The sequence below is a fragment of the Propithecus coquereli genome, unplaced genomic scaffold (assembly GCF_000956105.1).
Source record: "Propithecus coquereli isolate 6110/MARCELLA unplaced genomic scaffold, Pcoq_1.0 Scaffold43, whole genome shotgun sequence".
Classification (NCBI taxonomy): domain Eukaryota; kingdom Metazoa; phylum Chordata; class Mammalia; order Primates; family Indriidae; genus Propithecus; species Propithecus coquereli.
Window position 1 is genome coordinate 2,746,931 of NW_012150063.1, and position 23,230 is coordinate 2,770,160.

General features: G+C 34.0%; 1 protein-coding gene across 1 annotated transcript in view; it reads left to right on the forward strand.

The window, feature by feature from the left end:
- LRPPRC (leucine-rich pentatricopeptide repeat containing) overlaps positions 1-23,230 on the forward strand; it is a 138,741-nt gene that overhangs the window by 68,811 nt on the left and 46,700 nt on the right. The window contains exons 16-24 of the mRNA XM_012653791.1: positions 602-708; positions 919-996; positions 1,340-1,384; positions 1,740-1,853; positions 2,877-3,007; positions 3,696-3,781; positions 5,193-5,400; positions 13,889-14,013; positions 14,489-14,595. Coding sequence (XP_012509245.1) covers positions 602-708; positions 919-996; positions 1,340-1,384; positions 1,740-1,853; positions 2,877-3,007; positions 3,696-3,781; positions 5,193-5,400; positions 13,889-14,013; positions 14,489-14,595 — 1,001 coding nt within the window. The remainder of the gene's footprint in view (positions 1-601; positions 709-918; positions 997-1,339; positions 1,385-1,739; positions 1,854-2,876; positions 3,008-3,695; positions 3,782-5,192; positions 5,401-13,888; positions 14,014-14,488; positions 14,596-23,230) is intronic.

Here is a 23,230-nt window from a genome sequence, read left to right on the forward strand (position 1 = left end):
AAAGTTCAAATTTTCTATCCTAGGTATTAACATGTGGCCCTATACATTTTATGCTTGAATGCATAGGAAAATTACTGTTGTTACAAAACATCTTTGTTAATCTTGGTTTTTCATTGGCTAATAGGCAGCTCTTCACAGGATTACTGTATCTGCTTATTAAAATTATTTAACTTCCTATACTCAACCTTTAAAAATCCTTTCTAACTGTATGTGCTTCCTAAATACTGTTCACAAAAATTAGTATAGAAATGTGTACAAGACATGTATTTATTCTTACTACTTGTGATTTGGACAGGAGAGGGGTAAGGCCTTGGGCAGGACCACTTCTGTCACAGAGTGGTAGAAAAAAAATAGATTGAAGTAAGATTCAGTACTGAAAAGCTGTCACTCGGTCTGAAAATAATTAATATTCCTTTCACTCACCAGTTAGATATGTGCTCCCAAACCACATAATCTCTATGCCTCAGTGATCATTGTTGCCATTTCAGAGCCTCTCATCAGGGTGACATCTCACACCAAAATGATTTCTTATAAATTAATCTTGATAACATGACAGTCTCGGTAATTTTAGTGGAATGCTTTCTCTTGTTTTTTTCCACAGAAGCTGTTGGCTATTTTCTTTATAACTTGATTGACAGCATGAGTGACTCAGAGGTACAGGCCAAGGAGGAGCGTTTGAGACAATACTTCCATCAGCTGAAGGAGATGGTACCATTTCATTTTTTGCTATATAATGCCTGTCCTGGCTGACATGTATCTATTAGATTTGAAATTGCTGCTTTTAAGTACAGCCAGACCACTTCTCAATGACATGCAAGAGTTGGAGACTTAAATTATGTCTGAGATAATTTCTGTTAGACAAATTTCAGTTTAGTTGTCTAAAACTCAGGGGTGTTCCCCCCCCTTTCCTTCTCACAGAATGTGAAAATTCCTGAAAATATCTACAGAGGCATTCGTAATCTACTGGATAGCCACCATGTTCCTGAATTAATTAAGGTGTGTGAAACAATAATCAACTTTATAAAATGCTTAATTTATATTTAAAAGCATGTTAAAATTTTGTTTAAATATGATGCTTTTGGCCAAAAAAATTTTATTTCAATGACAACCAAAACAAAGCTTCTCATTGATTGTTAGTAATACTATTTATCTATTGAAAAATATATTTAAAACGTTAATTATAATGATTAATAAAGTATGAGCAAAATTTATGCAAAATTTTGGAAAGATGGAAAAGTAGCAGTAAAATGAGACGAGCCTTCCAAAATTTACTTTTGAAATTTGCTAATATAGTTTCCCATGTTTTCTAATTGTGTGCTAATTTAAATCCCAATTTTAGGATGTTTATGTATTGGTTGACAAAGAGAAGATAGACTCTCGAAAAGTAAGTAGACTTTTGAGTGGATTCTTCATGCTAAAATAACCATATTTCATGAGAATTCTAGATTGTGTCCTTATAAAAGCAGTGGTTCCTAACATTTTTTATCGTCTTTGTGCCTCTAAGAAGTTGGTAAAACCCATCTCAAAAAAATCAGCACATCTAACAAATTTGCATATTATCTCAGGAGGTTCATAAACCCCTGGAGTTCACCCATGGATCCCCAGCTAATATTCCTGATAGCATTTATGACATTTAGGAAAGTAGAAGGTAAAATGAGTTTAAAGGGAAGAGTGAAAAGGCATGCATTTTCTTTTTTCAGTAAACTTTTTTCTTCTTTTTTTTCTTTCCATTTCTATAGACTGTGCAATTTGCATCATCTGATTTGGAGTCTACTCTTGAAAGACTAAAAGCTGAAAACCAACCTGTAGGAGATGTCCTAAAGCAACTCATATTAGTGCTTTGTTCAGAAGAGGTAACATTTGTTTTAATATTTTAAATATGTTATTAAGGTAAAAATTTCTTTATAGGTAACAGTAAGCAAAACCAAAGATAGTATTTATGATTTTTACAATTGATTATTTTACGTCATGCTTATAAAGAATGCAATTAAATGAAAGGTTAACTAATTTCAGCTACACCTTGAATGGCATGTTTTCGGGTTGCTGTAGTTTGTTTACGATAATCTGCAAAGTGAATGATAGTAACAACTGTAATAGGTTTATCATACATGCCAAATGTCCTTTCAAGCCATGGCTCCGGTCTCTTATATCTAGATTGTCAAGCAACTGATACATGCAGTAGTCATTTGCAAGTCAAATATTACTAGGTTGTTAATGCAGGGATTGAAATTCCATTTTCCTGCTGGAAAAAAGCTCTTTCTGAGATAAAGGGTCTCTTGCTTTTTTTCAGCAGGCGTCCAGCTGTACTTTGTGTTCATTTTAGTGTGTGTCTGCAATTTGTGGGATATCACTAGACTTATTTTCAGTTTCTAGTTCAGTATGATTTGGTCATAAGCCTGTGGTTGTAGGGAAAAAATATCATAACTAACTTTAAGATTATAAAACATGGTACTGTTAAATTCTAAAATATTTTTTCACATTACTTGGATGCTAAACTAAGGAACTTTTCAAAGATACATATTTCTATGTTTGGAAATTGGACTGTGAGTAGGGATTGATTTGGAAATTAATCTGGAAATCTTTTTTTTTTTTTTTTAATAATACCATACACAAAGCTAAAAACAGCAAACTTGGTATAAATAATGTTCTCTTTTATATTATGAATAACACATCTTTTAACCCCTGAGTATATATTTGACTTATCTGCATTTTAAAAGGTGAATAAAAATACCAAAGGACAGGGTCAAGTTGATAACAAGACACCATTTATTTTAAAAGTAGTGTTAACTTTTTCTGAACTCTGAACATTAAAAATCTGACATTTTTACCTTTACATTGTTTACTTCTTTCTTTTTTACTTCTATCCTTTATTTTAGAATATGCAAAAAGCCCTTGAATTGAAAGCAAAGTATGAATCGGACATGGTTATTGGTGGCTATGCAGCTTTAATAAATTTGTGCTGTCGACATGATAATGCAGAAGAAGCATTGAACTTGAAACAAGAATTGTGAGTACCCTGCCACTGAAGCAAGTTAACATTTATTCTGATATACAGCCCTTTGGTAGATCACCTAAATTGAATATTATTCTCTTACATAACGTAATTTTTAAAAATTTCTTTTGTTAGTGTTTTTGAAATTTCATAGTATAAGGCTCTTTGATTAATTTTGGCTTGTTTTCAGCAAGGTGTCTGTTTAAGTATGATAAGACCTTCTAGTCCTTAGAGCTGAAGTTTTTTTCCATTAATTATACATCTACATATCACAACAATGGTGATGGTAACTGTTTTATAAGGCTTCATAACATTATTATAATGTAAACAAAAACCTGTCCATTTCTCAGCTGTCTTTGGTTTCCCATCCTGATAGATTTATCAGATAAAATTTGTCTTCTTTTTGAGTATTTCAGTGTTAGTGATGAAGATTAGAATCACATAAAGCCAAAGAGTTTCTTCATTAGTGTCCTTTGCAGATGGAGTGGTGCAATAGCTGTGTAGTGTTAGATTTTTTACTTCTCTAGTCACTTTGAATATAATTATGTGTGCATTTGTATATATGGCTTCAAAAAGAAATCTTAAGTGTAGAGGCCAATGTTAATAACACTCCACACCTTGTGATGAGCTTTTGAAAAGTGATAAAATAGATGTTGCAGTTCTTTGTGCAGTTAATTGACTTTAACATAATATTAATTTTTAGTGACCGTTTATATTCATCTGCTGTCCTGGACACTGGGAAGTATGTAGGCCTTGTAAAAGTATTGGGAAAGCATGGCAAGCTCCAAGGTAAGCCTCAGTACATAAAGGAAATATGTGATGCAGGTATCTTGCCACTGGAATAACATGTGAATTGATATTAATGGTATATCATGTCATGCAAAGTGCTTGAACACTTTGCATACAAATTTGCATGTGAATCCAACCAGAGCTGCATGGACAGTGTAGGCCATTAGTTTTAATGGATTGGCAAGCTTGTCATTTACATTTGCACAGCTCATTGCTTTTTGCATTTCTGCAGCTAGTTTTTATTAGCATTGCTGTTTGGATTGAGTTTGAAGATCATGACTTATGGCACAATTTGCTTATGTGCCTGCACTAATGGCTTTGTTTTTGCTTAAGAAGGTCTGCAGGCTGAACATAAAACCTATAAACATAACCTCATATTAATATATATGAATCTGAATTTTGCAGTAGTCTTTGTCTTAATTTTTACTAACGTTAACAAAATATATAATTAAAGTATTTAGTAGTTTATGGGAAAAGCATAGCTGATTATATAGCTGATTTTCATACTCTGATTTTCTCATTGTTGAGATAACACTAAGCCTAATATAATTAATTACACTTGATAATATATTCTTACTATTTGCTTGTTTCTTAACTTTCTGATCTGGCTGTATTTTGCAACTTCCTTTTTAGCCTTCCTCTGTTTTCTTTTATTTCTAGAAGAGACTGTTTTAATTTTATTATAGGGAAAGATGTATGGAGAAAATATTTGATTAGAACATTTTATTTTTCCTAGGAAGCCTTTCTAACTCTTCATAAGGATTAGCCTATTTTTTTAAAATCACTTTTTGTAAAGTGGTCAAAACATTTTGTCTGTGTAATAATTAAGAACAACGTTATAAAAATGCACTTATTCCATATTCTAAAATGTTTGTTTCTGCCTTCCTAATGAAGCTTAATGAATCTAATGTATTAACATGCAGTCTTTTGGAAAGCTTTCATTGGCTCTGCTTGGCTAATTAGTATCGACATAGCAAACAGGCCCTATCGGTATCAGACCATTAGTCTGGCTGTATATACAGTGTAAACACATCTTTATTATCTGGCCTCCTGACAAGCCATCTGCTGAAGAAACAATGGTGTGATTTAGCAGATGTTAGCTCTGAACGATAAAAGCATCCATTTAGGAGGATCTTACAGCTATAGGGCAGACCGTACAGGGTTATGTGGTGCAGAGTGGGCACACAGTCCCTATCTATAATTTGTAGTCAAAGTTGCAGGGAAATGATAAAACCATGCTATTGTGGATTTATAATTGTAGTCTCGTTTAGAAATGCAAGTAGTAATTAACTTGAAATCGGCATTATACACTAGAATTTACATTCCTGCTGGGCTTGAAATGCTGTTTTAATAGCAGTTTGTTTTCCCTACATGAAATTACCTAAGGGTCTTTTGTGTTACTTCATTGTAGATGCTATTAACATTCTAAAGGAGATGAAAGAGAAGGATGTTCTTATCAAAGATGCAACAGTCTTGTCCTTTTTCCACCTCCTAAATGGTGCAGCTTTGAGAGGTGAAATTGAAACAGTAAAACAATTGCATGAAGCCATCATGACTCTAGGGTTAGCAAAACCCTCCTCCAGCCTATGTTCCCCATTGGTTACTGTGTACCTGGAAAAGTAAGTTAATTGAATTTTGAATTTTAAATGTTGGCATTAAAAGAATGAGTCTAATCATTTTGGGATTATACTTTGTAAATACTCTGGTGATGAGGAAGCCTTGGCGGTCATTCACCACAGAATAAAAGGTCTCATGTGGGCTAGGTGACCTTTAAAATCACCGACAGCCCTTTGGTTCTGTGGCTTGCTTCTCAATGCAGTGGTCTCTGGTGCTTTTTTGTAGGAGGATGTGATGATATTACATGAAATTTAATCTAGTTTTTCCCAGTTTTGAGCCTTATGTATTAATAAATAGAAGAAAGAAGGATCCTCTGGGGCTTTTGATTATGTGTCGTGACTGTTACTCAGGTAACAAATGTACAAGCATCTCTTCGGTGTTCCTTTTTTACATATGATATTTTAATTTCATATACCAATACAGTAATTCTAGCTTTGATAAATGTTGTAGAAGATGTCTCTGTCTTGTGGGAAGAATAATTTTGTTGATAGGGCAAGATGTACTGAGTTTGAAAATTTTTCCATTTGAAGTGCTCTTGTTGGTACCCAATTTCTTAAAGGCATTATTTGCAATGCAAATCATAAAATCACTCCACTTTTTTGTAATGAGTGAAACATTTTCCTAAGATGATTAAGCATCCTTTATTATCTTCTTTTCCTTTTGAATTTGTTTTTGTTTTCTGATTTGCTTTTTTACTTTCCTAGATCTTATCTCTTTGTCATCTTTTCCATGGCTTAATGCAGTTTGTAATCTGCTTATTTCGTGATTGGGATTTTCTCATTTTGGTGGGACGTTGCCCTCTCAATGCCAGGAGAAAAAGAAAATATTAATATATATTTTAATGGGTCTCAGATTTCTCCCAAATTTCTGGTAGTTTTCCTTTATTTACTAAGGGGCATAATTAATTGGATATAATGAGTGGTTTTGTATTGAATTTAAAACGTATGATAAAATCTCTTTTAACTAGCTTTCTGTTAGGAAATGTGTGTATACGCGTGTGTACATACGAAATAATTCCTTTGCCCTCCAATCAAAAACAATTATCAAGTTAGACGATTGGCCAAATCTTAACCTCCACAGTCTCAGCATTATATCCTTTTAAAGGAATAGTGATTCAGAGAATTACTGTGTTACTGAGTTCTCCTGTTCACAGCCAACTTTATATAAAAATCCTATAATTAATATGCTTCCTATTAGAATTTTTTTGAATGTTTAAAAGACCCATCTCTGCAAATTGCATGTGGAATTCTGCATAGGGATTTGAAGGAAATGGGCCCAGTGCCCAGATGAATTAGGCCCTCCTACACTACTGGGCAAAAATAAAATAATTAACAATGAAAATGAAGCCAGGGTAGAAAAGTATCTTACAAGTAGAAATACTTTGAAGACAGAGGAGACGTGTAAGTTTTCCAAAAGAGGTCTGCAGATGGGGCTCATGAACCAAGGAGAGCATACCCCAGGGAAAATGGAAGCAGCATGGAATTCAGATGCTAACCTGGCACATCCTCTGTGTTTCTGATTATACAGTGCGGATACCATGCAGTCAGATATTTCCATGTCTCGGTCAAATTAGACTCTACCTATAATTTGGCCAAAGAAATCTAAATTAGCATCTTTCTCTTTATGGTGTCTTATTACTTTCAGATATGTATACCTTCTAATTTGATTTTTTTGTTTGGTTGTGTTTTTACTGTCTTCGACTTTGCAAAGACAGTGTCCATGACAAAGGTCTTTCAGTTTTGTCTATCATAATAAAAAAGGTTTTGTTGACTCTTTCAGAGTTATGAGAATAATATAAAGGAGATAAAGGAAATTTCATATTTATAAAACTGCAAAAAACAATAATAGCATTCACAGGGGAAATGCTGGGGTAGAACATTGACTTTGGAACTTTTTTTCAATAGTGTTTTCTCCAACTGATGGGAGATAGCTAACTAATTCAGAATCATGACAAGTACTAGGATTAACTATGCTAGTCTGCCAAAAAGTCCACATGTACTTGATTTGATTAAATGTGTTTAATCTAAAGTAATATCATGTAATTGACCTCAGCAGGTATGAGCTCATCTGAGGAGTGAGCATTATTTATTCAAACTTGAGATAAAATATAAAAAACATCTGAGAGGATCGTAAAAAATCTTCATCCTTTCATTCAAAGGGAGCATCTTTTTGATATGTCACTGCAAAAGACTCTAAAGAGAATATCATTTTCACATGGTAATCCTGAAACAAATCCATAAGATTGAGTTCCTTAAAAAGATAATCTTTAAGATTGAGCAGATCTTAATATTGACCTGACTGCTCCAGCATCGGATAAAATACAGAAGAAATTAATGTTGTGTCAATTTGTGTTACTTGGATAATGTAAAAAAGCTTTGTGGATATGGAAATAATACATTTTTTGTTTTTATTCATTTACCAAGGGAAATCCAAAACAATAATGATTTAGAAAATTATAAAGAAGTTGGTAAACTAACCTGCCTCTATACTGTCAAAATGATAATACTTGCATTGAACAGAAAAGAAATATGCAGTTGGATGAGATTTTTGTGTGTTTCGTTTACATTACATTATAGTCCATGAACCACATATCTACATGTAGTCCAAATATTATTTAAAACACTTTCTTTGTAGCTACTTTATTTTAAAATGTGCTTCTTTTATTGAAATCATGCCTGTTTCAGGGGGGTGACATGGATTCTCCATGTTGAAGAAGAAAGAAATGCTTTAAAAATAGGTTAAAAGAGCTTTTGATTAGTCTTCATGCTATGGTTTTAATAAATTAATAAAATCTGGGCAATCAGATTTAAGATCATAAAAATTTGGATGATGCAATTTCAGATTCACTTGTTTTATACCTGATCCATTTTGCTTTCATTGCGTGTGGAAAACAACTGAAGCTGTTTAACTGGATTATATTAGTGCAAATGATCAAAGCAGCATTAATTTCTGCTTTCCATTAAGGATTTTTTTGTGCTGATTTGTGCTGTAATCTGTGTGTGCCCATATGCATTTCATTTAAGTATGTGATGGACTTTGTATATATAATCCTTCCAGAACTCTTGCTAGATTAATCTTGAGTTCTTCATAAAGGTCAAAATTTCTTTAGGACCATATAGGTTTTGAAACTGACTGTAACACTTTAATATGTTACATAAATGAGAAGTGTACTTTTTAAATGTTGATTATTCTGTCATAGACACTCCTCTTCAATTTTAGCATCTTCATTTGTATTGGATACTTTTATTATTTATGGGAATGCTGGCCTTCTAGAGTAAAACTCTTCATGTGCTGAAAGGAAATTAAAGAGGTTTGGCTCTTTTACTCCATTATTGCAATTAAGAATTTAGCATCATCAGTGCCAAAGGACAAAAAGTGGTTCATTTGCCCTAGGGGACAGGACAGTGATAAGATGATTTTTCGTCAAGGATCATTGGGTCATAATTAAGTTACATTCATGGCTATTGCTTTTTGAAGGATGATTGGTAAATGACAGGCTTCATATGCTTAGTACGGACAGTGTGCAGTAGGGTTTTTTCTCTCTCTGTCAGAAAATCCTGGTGAGCCTGATAATGTAAATGTGGCATTTTATTCTGAACAAAAGAGCAGGGAAATGAGCTATCTTGTCTAATCATTCAGTTGTTTAACACCGACTTCCAGTTTAGACTCAATTGGCTGGAAAGCACTTGACATGTGAAGTTAGTGCTGTTCCGAACGCATGTTTGAGTAAATTTTAAAGTAAGTGACAGCTAAATTGTACCTAGGGAAATTACAAAGCCTTCAACACAGTTAATTTTTTGGGGAGGATTAGTTGTAATTGCAACACCAGTCTCCTTGAAGATTCCTCATTTATAGATGATGAACAGAAAAAAACATTTAGCTCTTTCAAGGGCTCGTTCTTTTAACAGAATAATTTTTGTGAAGATGATGGTTTCTCTTGAATTGATTTCTTCCCATACTGAACATAAGATTTATAAAATAGTTTGTTTTAAGGGAGTTGAGTTTGGTTTTTGTTTGGGTTTTTTTTTTTTTTTTTTGTCTTTTTTTAAACTTTTCCCCCCACAACCTCTCTCTTCCCAGTGATTTAAGATTTGAGAGCTTTTCAGTCAGAAAGCTCTTTAGGTAAATTGCCACTTCACTAACACTTTATATATAATGTTGAAGCACTTTATTCCAATTAAAAGTCAATATTTGTCATCTTTTTTTGTTGTTTGAGTGTACTCTCTGGATTGGAAAGTTATTTACTATGAGTAAAGAGAACAGATAGTGTCACTGGCTGTTCTTGTTTTAATAATTCAAGATTATATGAAACACATCGATGACTTTTAGTTATAAGTATTGAAAAATTTATATAAATTAGGAGTACTTTGTTTCCTGGTGCCTTGAGGTAGATATTTTTATGATTAGTAGATGCCTCATGAATGTATGTCCGGCAAACTTACATCTTACCTACTGTTTGTTTTTCTGTCTGTGACATTGTAACATATTTCAATTTCATAGTGAGGACTAAAACAAGAGGGCATCAGATTTGCCATATGAGCTTCAAGCTTGCCTTTTTGGATGTTACTCCATGTAATGATGAAAAATTATACTTTGTAGTAGTTTTTATACATAGTCACATTCCCTTAAAAAATGAATGATAGATTCTAGAATGAATTTTGATATGGGCCAAGTAACTTCATTCAAGTTAATAAATGTAACTCTCTTTTAAGTTTTCAGATTACTTCCTGGGCCCAGCCTATTATATATTATGTTTTTAAAATTTAAAATTATAGAATCTTCTTTATCCCTCTTCTGCCTTTATTTCATAGACTCACAGAATTTTGGTAAAGCTTACATTGTTAATTGTATCAATCAAAATATTGCATATTTTTATTAGCATATATATATATAGTTGTATGCATGAAAATTACTTTATGTAGTCCATTAAAATTTTGGGGTGGGGTCTGGTCTTTGAAAATACCACAGTGGGCCAGGGGCAGTGGCTCATGCCTGTAATCCTAGCACTTTGGGAAGCTGAGGCAGGAGAATTGCTTGAGGCCAGGGGTTTGAGACCAGCCTGAGCAAGAGCGAGAACCTATCTCTACAAAAAAAATAGAAAAAAATTAGTTGGGCATAGTGGTGCCCATCTATAGTTCCAGCTACTCCGGAGGCTGAGGCAGAAGTACCGCTTGAGCCCAGGAGTTTGTGGTTGCAGTGAGCTATGGTGACACCATTGCATTTTAGCCCGGGCAACAGAGCGAGAGAGACTGTCTCAAAGACTGTCTCATATATATATGTATCACAATGGATTTTTTGTTTAAAGAGATAATAGGGCCACACGTGGTGGCTCATGCCTGTAGTCCCAGCACTTCGCATGAGGCCAGGAGTTTGAGACTGGCTTGGGCAACATAGTAAGAGCCCCACCCCCCCGCTCTACAAAATAAATCTTAAAAAAATGAACTGGGCACTGTGGCACACACCTGTAGTCCTAGCTACTCAGGAGGCTGAGGTAGGAGGATCACTTGAGCCCAGGAGTTTAAGGCTGCAGTGAGCTGTATCTTGCCACTGCACTCCAGCTTGGGTGATAGAGTGAGACCCTGTCTCTTAAAAAAAAAAAAATAGTGTGTTATAGAGTTGATTTTCTTTAGGTGTTATTTGAGGTTTGTGAAAGCAGCAACTAAATTTTTATTAGGTATGAACTTTTAAAAATTTGCATATAAAACTTTAGGAATTATGCCTATATAATGAAATAAGCATGGCTCAAAATTTGAACGCAGAATTAATACATCAACATTAATTTCTTCAAAGCATTCCTTCAAAGGATTATTGTTATTTTTGAGTAGGGTTTTAAATCATTTCTGATTTACAAAGGAAATCACAGATCACTTTAGGTCACAGAAGCTGAAAGCATACCAGTTGGTAAAGTGATGTCCCACATTTTGGCTGTAAAGCAGTTTGCATCTTTCTCTTTTTGGTATTGTACTGCTCTTACTGATTTCATCCTGCCTATTAAAAGTGGTATTTTTATGTGATGATTTTGTCTGCTGGCAAGAGACATGTGATGAGTACATGAACCTAATAAACACATATTCATAGAACCTCACAGCATTAGAACTGGAAAGGAACCTGAAGGACCTTGAGTTCAGCCATTGTGATAATCTGCTTTCCGTCTCCACTTCTAGAAATGTATCACATGCTACAGCTGAGCTGCATAAGTGCTCCGATTTATCAGTTGAGATTGAAATCCAGAGTCCTCTGAGTATATAGCTATCTTCATAGCCATGCAAATCTTAGATGCTTTTTTCATATTTTTCATATCCATCCCCTAATTTTTCAAGCTTTAAAATGAAAGACTATTGATGATATAAATTATGTGAGGAATGTAAATTTTTATCTTTTTTAAATGACATGGTCCAACCACAGTTAGAATGTAGATAGTAGAGTCTGAAAAGAACTGACTAGTCATTTAGTTCATTTCTGTCTCCAATACACTTTGTATGAAGTGTTTCATTATAAATTTCTATTTCATTTTGTTGGCAACCCCAAGAGCAGTAGCATTGGTACTTAAAATTACTAACCAATATATGAATTATTTCCATTTTGTATTCTTGTCTTTTCTGTTGTTGTTCTGAACATGTATAATCTTCAGAAGCATATATTTGGAGACCAAAGACTATTAACATGTCGCTTTGATTGACAGAACAATTATTCATTCATTTATTGATAGCTTTGACCTAATGTAGGGGAAATACAATTGAGACAGTAGTATTCTAGTTTGGGAATTGATCTGAAAAAACAAATCTTGCCGCTTAAAAAAAATCATTACGTGTTTTGCTCTTCAAAATGTTTTAGTAGTTTTTCATTAAGCAGAATTATAGAAAGGCAATAACTGAACCTGTGTCGAAGCAAGGGAAAATACTGATTATATAAAGCTTTATATCATACGTGGTAGCTACTGTACCATTTCTCTTGTATGACAGTAATCTAGCCTGCAACATCTACTTGCAGTTTTGAAATTAACCTGTAATTTAGTCTTCACCCCAAATGACAAAAATTCAAATGACTCTGTGGGGTGCCAGAAGATGCACTGTAAACAGGGCCTAGTAAGGGGATAAGGTAGAGTTCCGTCAGGGTAGGCTCGTTTTCACTGTGTCAGTATTCTTGCGGTAAAATTAACGCTTCTTCTTTGTATTTAACTTTTTTTGGTACAGCTTAAAATCTTAATCTAGATAAAATAGTAATTCACTCTAGGGCAACATAACATTTGTATAATGGACAAAAATGTTAAGGCTTTAACAGAAAATGTAAAAAGGCTTTCTTTTGAAAATGATTGTGTGAGAGAAATTTATATTTTCTGCAAAGATTGTCACTAATTGTACTTGGGTTCATGTTTTTAGTCATGCCTCTTTTTAAATACATTTCATATTCTTTTTCCAAAAATCTTTAATTTCTTATTCCAAATTGCACCACTTTATTAGGTTGTTCACATAGCAGTGCTTTTACTAAAGAATAATGTATATCTAGATGTACTGAACTGATCGGGAAGTCCAGGGACCTGCATGCCAGTGCCTTCCTCGGTGCACCCAGGAGCCTTAGGCAAACCAGTCAATTTCCAGATGCCTTCATTTCCTCCTCTTTAAAAAAAGAGGGTGGCAAGTAGAATTGAATCATATAGTCTCTATAACTCTTGCAAGTTCTTACTTATTTCTCATACTGACATTTTCTTTTTAAAGGATCAAAAATACTTTTTGAGAACCCAGGGGAATATATTTCCACACCCTTGTTGAAGACACTCTGATTTGATGACAATATCTTTTTAATTTCTCACCACATAAAAGCCTTGACTTTATAATTAGAAATAATTTGTAAAAACTTACCTACTAATGAAAAAATGTTTAGAGTTCTAGAATTCACTGACCCACAGAATATCCTAGTTTTAGCAATAGTAAATTCTCATATATATGAAACCTGAGGTGATTTTCTATTTAGCTAGTGAGGTGACAGGATGAAAAATACTATGATAAAGATGGAAAGTGCTTGAAAATTCTTTGATAGCTGTTTGATGGATATTTAATAAAGTTTCCCAAATCTGAAATGGTTGAGGGCCATAAAGGCACATTAAGTAGTTGGAAAAGATAATTGACCATACTCCTTGCTTTTAAAAATAATACATTCTCTGGCAACTTACTACATAAAGTCAGAGAATGTCTTCATCTATTTGGACTTTTTAAAAAAAGTACCATTTAGCAAGCAAAATAATAAAAGATGAAGCAGGGTGGGTAAATAGTGGACTGCTAATGATGTGTGTATTCTGAACATATATTTTTGTATATAAGGATTATTTCTCTCTATTTTTTTCTTCCATTTGGCTTGGTAGTTTTCTATCTTAAGTAAAGCTCAGTACTTTACATTTTGATTGGTCATTATACATCTTTCTAAAATTATTACTAAGAGACTAAACTGAATTAGATACATTTTATTCATTGTTAATTTTTTGATGTTTCCAAGGGATGACTCACCTGCTGCTCTTGAAGCCACCATTGACTGCTTTAGAAAGTATAAAATATTACCAAGGATTCATGATGTCTTATGTAAACTGATAGAGAAAGGCGAGACTGATCTAATTCAGAAAGGTTGGTCACCTTCTAATATCTTAATGTAGTTGGATTTTGTTCCTTCTTGCTTATTTAATTTTAATGTACTGTTGTGAAGAGAAACTTCAACAGAAGACAAGTGCATCCAGAGAGACTTTGTTACATTTGTGAATAGAAAAGTAGATTCTCAGTATTATTAATGTCCTTGATTTTAATAACTGTTCATCTTTAAAAATTGCCCCTCTCTTATTTTTATCTTCTATTTGGTGATCTTTTTGAAGATTTTTCATGCTTATCCTCATTAATTCTCTTCGATGCTATTCTTAGATACTTAATGTCACACATGTATACCATTAGCTAAGGACTATAACAGAAAATTAGTCAATATAGGTATAATCTTTAAGTTATTTTTAATATTTGTTTTTAAGATAAAGTTTTCTTGTTTTTTCTAGAACTTTATGTGATACTGCATTTCCCTTTTTTTCCTTCTAATATATCTTCTTCTTTCCTGTAGCAATGGACTTTGTGAGCCAAGAACAAGGTGAAATGACGATGCTCTATGATCTCTTCTTTGCCTTCCTACAAACAGGAAATTACAAAGAGGCCAAGAAGATCATTGAGGTGTGATTTTTAACTACAGTATTCTAATTGTACAGCTATTTAGACTCTTAATTAGAATACATTTAAAAATTTTAACCTTTAATTACAGTTGTTCTGATTCATGTTAATAGAATTCAGTCCCAATAATGTGGAGGGAGGGGGGAGCTCGGCCAGCTTCTTTATTGTATATAATTACAGTTCAGAAAAGGCAGTCTGGTTGTATATTAAATTTGTTTCCTCACTTTGTTAAATTCACTATTATATATCAAAATGATATTTGCATATTAAATCTTGGATTGTGGAACAATTAAATTAAACTGGCATTCCTGGGTGTAAAGTTGCTAATCCTCTTTGCCAAAGAATTCTTTGTTCTTAAAAGCAGTGGAATTTAATTTGCTGCAGACCATGCTCAGATTTATTTGTAATGCTTGTCTACAAGTTAATCAGCCAAACAAGTGCTGTCTGCAACTGTTTGGCATTTAATTTAAATTTTCCTCCTCTTCTTTTTTTTTTTTTTTGTACTGTGGTAAGCAGCTTATGGGAAATGGTAGGTGACAAACTTGGCCTATTTAGGATTAGTGTATTTTTTCTAGGCTTTACTAAATTTTCCTTACTGGAATTGATAAGTCAAAGGCCAACTATAAAGTCTGCCCAAATTTGATTAATTTTGCTATTAAACAGTTCTGTGTCCACTAAGAAAACAAAACATTCCACAGAAGATGGATCCACTGCCTTAAGAAAAATTGCTTCATGTGATTAAAATTGTTAGCTTATATCAGTAATCATGTTTCTCTCAAATCCATACTTCGCTTTTATTCCATGTCTTTTTCCAAAAATATCTGCAGTGGGCAGGATGCAAAGGTGATGTTTGGCCTTATTTGTATGTTGATGACTGCTTATCATGAAATTGAAAGTGTGGGCACACAACCCAGAAAATTATTATTGTTCTCCTGATGTTTTTCAAAGAAAGTCTAGTATAAGAAAGGAGGACTATAAAATTAATTTAGAACTTTTTTCTTTCTGTCTTATGACTCAGTCTGCTCACCTGTCAGAAGACAGTGGCATGTGCTATCTTGGGCAGATGGTTCTGTAGTTCAAGTAGTTCATTTGTATTTTCTAGAAAATGATAAGAGTTTTTCTATTGAAAGTGCACAGTGTCTCTGTAGTAAGAAAGATATAATAGAAAGAGCCAAAGACATAAAAGTGAATTCTCATTTTGCCATATTCTTGCTTGTGTGATAATGGACAAGTTACTAAACCTTTCTAAGCTTCCTCATCTAAAAGGGAATATAATATCTGTCTTTAAGATTCAATCACATAATGTATGTAAAGCAGCTTACATGTTTCCTAGATTATGGTAAGTGATTAATAATATTAATTCTCTTTGCCCCTTAAAGGTAGGTATTGTGTTGTCTTTACCTCACATAATTCACAGTGTGATGCTTACCATCAGGTACATGCATGTCACGTGAATAGGCAAGAGAAGACTGCCTCTTAATTACTTAGAGCTTTGCCGGTATACAACCTCATTTAGGAATGGCTGTCTGCTGATGACAGAATTTTCATAGTAGATGTGTACAAAATTTTTAAAGGGTAAAAAACAACCTTACAGAACCACTGCAGGTACTGGGCAGGACAACAGGATGTGTAATATATCACAGACTATACTGAAGTACATTTGTAGGTGTTTGGGTTTTTTTTGTTTTGTTTTGTTTTTTTATGGCGAATTGGGAAACGAATTGAAGTGGGAACCTACTTTTTTGGCATTAAAATTCAAGACCTATAGTTTTTTAAGGGTTATTGAAAATATAAAAAGTAATGAAAATTAATAAACTAGGATCATATGAGCATCTGAAAGCATACTGTAAGTCTTGAGCAATATTTTTGTCTTTCCCCAAAAAGCAATAGTGTCTTATCAACGGGTAGGTTCACCACAGTTGAATTTCCAAAGTTTCCTTGTATTTGAAGCACTATGGGAGATAACAAGATAAACCAGCTGTAATGCTCACATAAAAAGGAGAAAGATACAGGCAAGATTCGGTGTATAAATATGACCTGTTTTGTTTCAAAAATGAGTTGTTATACATATATATTATACATTATACATTTAACATAGTCTTATATTTTATTTCTATACATGGGTTATTGCAGGAGGGAAGAATAATAGGTAGTATTTTTTTAAAAAATATTCTGTAGTTTTTGAGTTTTCTTTAATGAGCATATATATTTTATACTCATAAAAAGTATTCTTATACTCTGAAAGAGAACAAAGTGAATCAGACTAAGATCAACTCTGAAGGAGCTAATATGAAGCCCTTTGAAAATGAAATTAATATATGAAAATATATAAACCCCACTATAAGAAAGGTATAAGTAGTTTGGAGAGTTCAAGAGTTGAACTTACTCCCCAGTGTAGGAAATTAGGGAAGACTTTCTGGAGGAAATAGGATTTGAATGGCTGTGGTAGCACTTTAGCATTTGGGAGGCCGATGGGGTTGGAAAGTGTATTAGAGGTAGAGCAAAGAAGCAGAAAAGGGAAATCTCTACATAGTTCATGTATCCTAGGGTGTAAGATTTGTGAGAAATATTTTAAAGGGGTAGATTGTTCCCAGAATTTAGAGACCCTCAATATCAGAGTAAGGAAATTGGAGTTAATTCAGAAAACAATGAACTCTAAACAGGGTTAAAAAAAATTTATACTAGCGGAAGGTTACAGGATAGATTAAAGGGGGTTTGAGGCAGTAAGATTAATAAAGATCTGACTCAGGATAGTGGTTGTGGGGATTTTTAAGACACTTACTCAGTCACTTCAAATGATACATAATTGAAACTTAGCGACCTTAGTTAACAGAAGGTAGGATTAATTAACAGAGGCATGAGAGTTAGATCTGATACAGTATCTCCTATCCTGAACTCCTAAGGGTTGTCACTGGCAGATTTCTTCATCTGAACCTTCCAGAATGAAGTTTTTAAAGCTAAGGTTGTTAATAGCCTTTGTGTGACTTTCCACTTTGACCAGTTTCCCCTCCTTCCTTCCTTCCTTCCCTCCCTCCCTCCCTCTCTTCCTCCTTCCTCCCTCATCTCTCCCTCCCCTCCTTCCTTTAGCAAACAGTTGTCTATCACATCTTATAGTCTAATTGAAGAGATAGACCTTAAAAGAACCTGTAAAATGCAGTAATTTCTGTAAGACAAAAACGTTGTAAATAGGACCTATTTCAGAATAGGTCTTTCTGAGGTAGTGATATGTAGGATGAGCACTAAAAGATGAATTGGGAGCCAGCCATAGAGAGTGGGGACAATAGCATTCCAGGCAGAGGGAACTGCCTGTGCAAAGGCCCTGAGGCAGGGAGGTGCTTCTACCCTTTATCCTTGTTTTGCTTCTTAGGGCTCTTAATTAGATAACACTAGTAAGATAACACTAGTAAATGTATGGTACATTATTAAACACTTAATAAATACTAGTTTGATTCCCCTCCTGTGTGACATTCTTCCCTGTGTTGAAGCCAACGCTTTTGTCTCTCCTGCAGACATCCTCTGTAGGCTATCTCTAGTTCCTTCTTCTGTTCTTATGGCATGTTCTGGAATGAAACATGTCATTGAGGAAATGTTCACAAATAAGTTTTATAAACTTACATTATATCAGGTAAATACAGTTTGTGAAATATATTCTGTGTTTTGCCGGTAAAGATGATCTGTCTGACTTTTTCCACTGTGTATAGACTCTACTAAAACTTAACATTTTCTTACTTAAAATATGCAGAGTATAAAGACTCAATATTCTTCATGGTTTTTCTGTCCTTTTATTCAGTGTATATTTCTTTTGTATATAATTGCAATGAATTGAATCATCTAACTTATTTAGTATTTTCTTCAGCCTTCTTCACTGCCTCTTCATTTCCTGGCATATAATTAAGAACTCTTCTAAGCTATTTTCAATGGCCATATAATTCCATTTTACAAATGAACCAAAGTTTATTTGTCCCTTTCTCCTTTGAGAAAAATTTTCACTATTATAAGTAATAATAATTCACATTACTTAACAGGCACATTTGGTTTTCAGATTATTCACTTAGGATCATTTATTAGAAATGGATCAAATGCCATTACCATTTTTTTTTTTTAAAGAGAAAGTTTTGCTCTGTCACCCAGGCTGGTGTGCAATGGCAATTACAGCTCACTATAACCTCGAACTCCTGGGCTAAAGCAATCAATCCTGCCTCAGCCTCCTGAGTAGCTAGGATTACAGGCATGCACCACCATGCCTAGCTAATTTTTTAAAAATATTTTGTAGAGATGGGAGTCTTGCTATGTTGCCCAGGCTGGTCTTGAACTCCTGGCCTCTAGGGACCCTCCTACTTCAGCTTCCCAAAGTGCTGTGATTATAGGTGTGAGCTACTGTGTCCAGCCTCATTACCATTTTTAAGGCCCCTGATACATAAAGACAGTAATGTTGTTATGTCTTTATGGATGAGACCTCTAACTTTATGGTTCATAGTAGCAGAGACTGAACTAAAACTTGACCTCCTGAGTTCTATTTCAACACTTCTAATGCTAGGTATAATGGTAAAATAAGATGATATTTCTCTATAAACAAACAAACAATAAATGACTTCTTTCTTCTAGTCTATTATCTTTTAACGTAGTTCAGTTATCTCCCAAGAAGAGAGTGTTGCCAAACCATTTAAATAAAGTAAAAGTTTGTGCATTACTCATTGTGTTTTAAGACCAGACATTAAATCCAGGGAGAGACTATATACACAAGTATAAAAAGTTAAATAATGGTATGAAATGTTAAATAACCATATTAAAGGTTTCTGTAAGGAAATATTTAATTTTATCCTTAACCTTTTGAGCAGTTTAGTAATCACTTTCTGAATGACTGCCATGTCTCAGCCACTGCTAGGTTGTCCATACAAACACAAAGATAAGTAAGATTCTGCTTTAAACTTAGCATATCTTATTCTAACCTCTTCCCCTGGGGTTCAAACCTAGATTACCAGCTAAACAATATGACTGATAATTGTCATGTACATCTTCATATGAGCCTCACAAAACAACTTTGAGATGTAATTCGGGTAAAGAAACTTAAGTTCAGAGTATGGGATGCAAAGCTTGTTTATTAGTTAGTACAGGTTGAGTATCACTAATCTGAAAATTTGAAATCTGAAATTCTCCAGAATGTAAAACTTTTTGGGTACCAACATAACACCCAAAGGAAATGCTCATTGGAGCACTTTGGATTTTGGATTTTCGAATTTGGAATGGTAAACCGGTATATACAATGTTAATATTGCAAAATTAAAAAAAAAATCTGATATCCAGAACACTTCTGGTCTCAAGTATTTTGAATAAGGGATACTCAACCTATAATAGCCATGGAATCTGAAATCAGGCCCTGATTTCCCATTTTCTGCTGGTTCCTCTGTACCATCCCTACCTCCACGATCTCCTGACACCTCAATATCTGAACTATCAAAACAATTTACCCTTTCTCTGAAATTACTCTTTCTTGACTTTTGCCTCTCTTCTTATCTGCTGTTTTCCCTTACATCATACTGCAGCCAGAATAAATTTGATGTCTTCTCAAAGGGGGACAAACTCTCTTGATGGCTTCTGGTTTAAGACTAAAAGTTTGGATTCCAATGGTCTCCCAATCTTCGTTATTCTTCCTTTTGTTATTCACTAGATCAAATTCAGGGTTTTTATTTCAATTTGCCTTCCTTAATAAGCCAGGATGGATCCTATATATACAGAGTTGATTTTAGAGCTAGATTTTTTTTCCTTAACCTCCACAACTTCAAAATATGTCAGTTTTCATGCTAATTTATACCTCCGCCCCCCATGAGTTAGTTCATTTAATATCTCCTGTAACACCTGGTCAAATGGCTCATGTGTAGTTTATGATAGTTGGAATGTTAATTTGATTTCCCTGGCCTATTTTCCTCCTTATTAGACATGGTTTTTAAGTCTGTCTCTGAAGATTTTTGAGAAAAGGACAAATGCTAAAATGTTTAATATGTACCATAATACCCTTTTTCTTCCGTTGCTCTATCCTAGTTATGGGGATAAACTGAATTGACCCTTGAACAACATAGGTTTGAATTGCGTAGGTCCACTTACACACAGATTTTTTCCAGGAAATACATTGGGAAAGGTTTTGGAGATTTGAAAAAATGCACGGATGACCTATGTAGCCTAGAAATAATTGAAAAAATTAAGAAAAAGGTATGTCATGAATGGATAAAATATATGTAGATACTAGTCTATTTTGTCATTTATTACCATAAAATATACACAAATCTATTATAAAAAGTTAAAATTTATCAAAACTTATGCACACAGAAACTGTATATGAAAGAAATGTAAGCAAACATAAAGATGCAGTATTATTACTGTATAAAATTCACTGTGGTAATACTGTACTACTGTAATAATTTCGTAGCCACTCCTACTGCTGTTGTGGTAAGTTTAAGCATTCCCAGTATCTGCTTAAAACACCCTGTGACGCTAATCATCTCCTGTGAGCAGTTCGTCTCTCCACTAAATTGCATTTCACAGTAAAAGGTCAACTCTTGCTTATTTGTCATCCATAAACCTTGGGTAACACCATGGAACCCATATGCAGTGCAACTAGGTGATGCTGGAAGTATTCCCAAGAAGCAGAGAAAAGTGATGACATTGTAAGAAAAAGCTGAATTGCTTGTGTGTACTGTAGATTGAGGTCTGCAGCTGCAGTTGCCTACCATTTCAGATGGATAGAAATTCATCTTGTGAACAGATGATGTAAACTTAAGGTATCGATAAAAACAGTACTGTGAAAGTCTTCTCTCTTTCTTATGATATTAATATTTTCTCTAACTTTATTATAAGAATACAGTATATAATACCTAAAATATACATGTATTAATTGACTGTTTATGTTATCATTAAGGCTTCTAGTCAACAGTAGGCTATTAGTAGTTAAGTCTTTAGGGAGTCAAAAGTTATGCATGAATTTTCAACTGCAGGGGGCGAGGGGCAGTCCCCCCAACCCCTGTGTAGTTTGAGGGTCAGCTGTTCTTGGGTTGGGGCTTTGGTTTTGTTTTGTTTTGTTTTTTTAAGAGACAAGGTCTCACTCTTGTTTCCTAGGCTAGAGGGCCGTGGCTATTCACAGGTGCAATCTGAGTACACCACAGCCTCGAACTCACGGCCTTAAGGTAGAGATCCTCCTGCCTCAGCTTCCTGAGCAGCTGGGAGTACGGGTGTGCACTACTGTGCTGGGCAGCTTTGTGGTTTTGTTTGTCCCCTCTTTGAAGCCCTTGTGCACATGATTTTTCCTTCTACTATTCTAACTAGATGACATGAGGCTAGGGTAGGGTTTTGTTGTTTTCCCCATTTTACATTTCGAGCAATAGTGGCAAGAAAAATCAAAACAGTTGAAATTTTCTATTCGAGTCAAATTTAAGGTAATCTTCCTTGAGATAGAGTTTGAAATACAGTAGAAAGTAGTTTATTTCTTTTCACTTAAAAGGTGATAATTATTTGATATTCTGTTTTCACTGGTATACGTAGAAGCTTATTGTAATACTAGCAAATTTACATCAGAGTAATGTAGTAACATGATTTTTGATTTGGGACCACTTTTTTCTCCCTGTACAAGTGAACCTAGTCCTGAATTGCAACTGCAGAAAGTTGTGGTTTTTGAAGCATAGTAACCCAGGTGGAAACAAACATGCCAGTTTTTCTACTAAAATAATTGTTTTATCTTCATTATCCTCACTATCCATTAAATAGATTGTATGTAGCAAAAACAGAAAGAACTAGAGGTGAGTTCCTTGTTTTAATTAACATTAACTGGTTTTTGATGTTATACTTAACATCCTAATTAGAATTCTGTTCTTCTCTGTGTTTTTATTACATTTTCTATTTCTGCTTTCAACTTGCAGTGTTTAAAATTCAGTTAGATGTTAAGAGATAAGCCAGAAATGTTGACTGTTACAGCAGCCTAGGAGATTTAGTTAATCTGACCTAGATGTTCTTTTGATGATTGAGATTTATATGTGAAAACAGTTCTCAATTTCAAAATGAAACATAGGAAGATCTGCAGTATAAATCAGCTGTCCTGCCAGCGACAGGCAGATTAATCAGTCACAAACCGAAAGAGTTTGCTATAAAAGTTGTGCTATTTAGATCATTGGCATTTGGATCAACAGTAATATTGAAAGTTGTAAGTGAATGTAGCCCTTATATTTTGCCATGTTCTAAAGAGGATTGTTTGCTAGTTTTTCAAGGGCTTTTTGTGTACATTGATGTTGGTTTCATTTGTAATGTAATGCATGTGAAACAAAACAAATGATGTAAGAAAATTCTTGAGTAGAAATTGTATCTAAATGAAGGTATTAATGGTATTTGAGAATATATTTCAACAATCAGTTTATTCATTTATTTCTTATATCCCAAAATGCGGATACTTGTATGGTTAGAATAAGAGCACTTATCCAACTTCTATTATACCATTTTTTCTGTCATTCCACCAAAGCTGCAAGATGTTAGTTTCTGCTTCAGTTCTTAATTTAACATTGTACAGTGTTATTTTTTAAAATTAAAAATAATGGGAACTTATAAATAAGAGATTAGATTCCAGGGTTACCTGGTTTCATCAACAGAGCTGAGTGGA